At 57.7% G+C, this 3,470-nt stretch overlaps 1 protein-coding gene across 1 annotated transcript in view; it reads right to left on the reverse strand.

The window, feature by feature from the left end:
* Nucleotides 1-2,434, reverse strand: part of GABRG3 (gamma-aminobutyric acid type A receptor gamma3 subunit) — a 49,127-nt gene extending 46,693 nt beyond the window's left edge. The window contains exons 1-2 of the mRNA XM_006753482.2: nt 2,355-2,434; nt 276-424 (exon numbers count right to left, since the gene is read on the reverse strand). Of these exons, the coding sequence (XP_006753545.1) occupies nt 276-424; nt 2,355-2,434 (229 nt within the window). The remainder of the gene's footprint in view (nt 1-275; nt 425-2,354) is intronic.
* Nucleotides 2,435-3,470: the final 1,036 nt, after the last annotated feature.

Consider the following 3,470-nt stretch of genomic DNA (forward strand, 5'->3'; position numbering starts at 1 on the left):
GGCGCCCGCAGCCGCGGCTCATTGGCTGAGCGGCATCCCAGGAACCAGGTGGTCCCGGGTTCCATTCCCGGTCAGGGCCCAGGCCCAGGTGGTAGGCACGACCCCCGTGCAGGAGGCAGCCGATCCGTGACTCCCTCTCATCATGGATGATGTTCCTCTCTCCCTCCCTCTCCCTTCCTCTCTGACGTCAGTAAAAGACAGGCTTTAAAATCAAAACCCGTGACACACGCACCACCGGCGCCCGTTTTCCGCGGAAACCGCACACGTGTACTCACTGCCGATGTCCGGCCGCAGCTTCTTGTCGTACTCCCTCAGCAGCTTGTTGAGAATGAACGTCACGTCCGTGTCCTGGGATTTGGGGGCCAAGACCCACTTCTGGTTCGACGCTGTGTCTTCCTGCTCCTCCTCCTCCGCCCTCCTGGACCTGGGTCACGGCACAAAGGGAGAGGACGCGTCGGCCCGAGGGCCCGGGGAGCGTATTATTCCCCGTGGGCTGCCCGAGGGCCACGGAAAAAGCCACAGAAGCCCCCGGGCCCTCCGCCCAGCCTCCAGATGATCTCCCAAGTCAGAAAGTGAAAGGAGACACAAGTACCCTAATTCTGGATTCGTCAGGAAGCAGGACTCGGGGCATCGTGCGTGTGAGAGCTTGGCCACCCACGCGTGTACGGCGCCGGGCGCCTACGACCGAGTTCAAGCTCTTCCCAGCCTGATCTCGCGCTGCAGCCTTATTTCCCGAAGACATAGTGTCTAGGCAGCGGTTCTCAACCTGTGGGCCGCGACCCCATTGGCGGGCGAACGACCCTTTCACAGGGGCCGCCTAAGACCATCCTGCATATCAGGTATTTCCATGACGATTCATCACAGTAGCAACATGACAGTGATGAGGTAGCCACGAAAATAATTTTACGGTTGGGTCACCATATGAGGAACTGCATTTAAAGGGCCAGGAGGTTGAGAACCGCTGGTCTAGAAGGATAAAATAAGCCACCAATAAAAACTACGAATTGCACACGGCCGGCGTGGCTCAGTGGTTGAGCATCGGCCTATGAACCAGGAGGTCGCGGTTCGATTCCTAGTCAGGGCACAGGCCCGGGTTGCGGCCCGATCCCCAGTGGGGGGGCGCGTGGGAGGCAGCCGGTCCATGATTCTCTCTCATCATGGATGTTTCTCTCTCTCTCTCCCTCTCCCTTCCTCTCTCGAAACCAATAAAACACATATGTACATATTTTTTTTTTATACGTACATGTTCTTAAATTGCCATGAATTTCGATCCACACCAAACCGTTCACCGTCAAGAGGAACGGATAAAATTCGGAACACATACTCGGTAAGTGACATGCGACACGTGACACTAGTGACATTTCCTAAATGTCACTAAAAATAGTTCCTTTCGCCGGGAATATGGTCAGGAATGTGAATTTTATCATTTGATATTTAAAAGTAAACAAGCAAACAGTCATCGACACACGTCCTGTGGGACCCGGCTGCCTGGCGATTCACTCCACAGCCAAGGTGTGGGGAGGGGGAGGGAGGGGCGGCTGGCCTCGGCCAAATCACACCACCTTCTCGGGACCCACGTCCAGCTGAGCTACCGAGGTTTCCTCCCCCTCTCCCCCCTGTGGGCTCTCTCTCCCCTCTCCCTCCCCATCTTCCCCCCGCCCCCTTCCCGCAAAACACCCAAAGACAGCTCCCCAGCAGAGACCGGATCCTGCTCTCCTGTGGCGACGGCCCCCATGGTCTTACGGACACAGATGAGCCCACGGACCCACTCCTGTCAAGCCTCCCTGTACACGGCCGTGGCTTCTGAGAAATGCCCTGGAGCTACTTGGGCGACAAGTATTAAAGGAATCCTGTCCTCTCCCTCCAGCGGGGATGGAGGGCTTCCCTGGAATTGCATAAGCAGCTTCCCTAGAGGCCTGGGCAGGGGAGAGGGGGGCAGGCAGCCTGCAAGGCCAAGAAGCTGCCTTCTCTCCCGGGAGACCAAGGGGACCCCGGCTGTGGGGCAGGGCTGGGCTGGGCAGGGTCGGGGGCTGGCAGCGATGCCCCCGGCCCCTCAGCGCCTGGCACTGGCTCCCCTACCCTTGAGCCCACGTGTCCGCTGGCTGCAGAACTGGAAAGAGAGAATGACACAGAAGCTTCCCGGCGCTCAGGCCCGGACACCCAGCCCCACGGGAAACCCCGCGCCTTGATGAAAGCCAAGTGTCACCCGGGGGACCCGCTGGCGGGCGCCTAAAACGCAGGCCCCGCTTCTCCACGTGCTCAGCGGGTTATACATAATCTTTACGAGCGCCCTGTGCTCGGGCTGCAGGCTCCCGGACGCCGCCCCTGCAGTTCGCTTTGTCTTAGAAGCAGACCGGCGACGGGCTGCCATTGTCGGGCCACTGCTCGGACGCTTGGACGTTACTTCCACGTCTTGCACCTTCTCTTCCACCATTAGGACCAGGATGAAGTCTCAAATCCCTTCCCCCCCAAAATATATATTTTTATTGATTGCAGAGAGGAAGAAAGAGGGAGCAAGAGATAGAAACATCAATGACGGGAGAGAATCACTGCTCAGCTGCCTCCTGCATGTCCCACACTGGGGATTGGGTCTGTAATCTGGGCATGTACCCAGATTAGGAATGAACACATGACCTCCTGGTTCATATGTCAATGCTCAACCACTGAGCCACACTGCTGGACTTTTAAAGGCACTATTCTTATGCCCATTTTACTGAAGTGAAAAATTGAGGCCAAGAGGTCTCAACTCCTTTGAAACACTAGCAGGAGCCCCGAAGCCTCAGAGAGCAGCTAAGCACCTCCCTGGTGTCCCCGAGGACCCGGTGCGACTTAGAAGGTCTCAGTACAGTGAGCGCACCCGTGGGGAGGCAGGCTGGGGCACACTGCCCTCCAGGGGGCTGCCAAGCCATCGGCACAGAGCACGCCCGCCTGTCTGCCACCACCTTTCCCAGGGCTCCCCAACCAGGGAGGCCTGCAGGGTGCGAGGGAGACCCCTCCCCGCATGAATAACCGCTTTGAAAAGATCACCCCGCACCCCCGGTCACACCCCACGTCACTAAAACCCACCCGGAGAACAAAGACCCCTGCACGCGAGAGGCCGAAAACAACGCCACCCGTTTAAAATCTGCATTATTTTTTTTTTGTCCGGCGGCGACGACCTCTATGAACCGGGAGGTCAGGGTTCGATTCCAGGTCAGGGCACAGGCCCGGGTTGCGGGTTAGATCCCCAGTAGGGGGCGTGCAGGAGGCGGCCGATCCGTGATTCTCTCTCTTCATTGATGATGTTTCTATCTCTCCCTCTCCCGACCGCTCTGAGATCAATTAAAAATCTATTTAAAAAAACAAATTTTGGATTTTTCCCTTTCAGGTGCTATGCAACCTCAATTATGGAGGCCAGGGAGCCACCCAGACAGAGAGGATAGGCTGCAATCTGCCCCGAGGGAGACAGAGGGACGGGGGGGGGGGGGGGG

Source organism: Myotis davidii, unplaced genomic scaffold (assembly GCF_000327345.1).
Source record: "Myotis davidii unplaced genomic scaffold, ASM32734v1 scaffold811, whole genome shotgun sequence".
Classification (NCBI taxonomy): Eukaryota; Metazoa; Chordata; class Mammalia; order Chiroptera; family Vespertilionidae; genus Myotis; species Myotis davidii.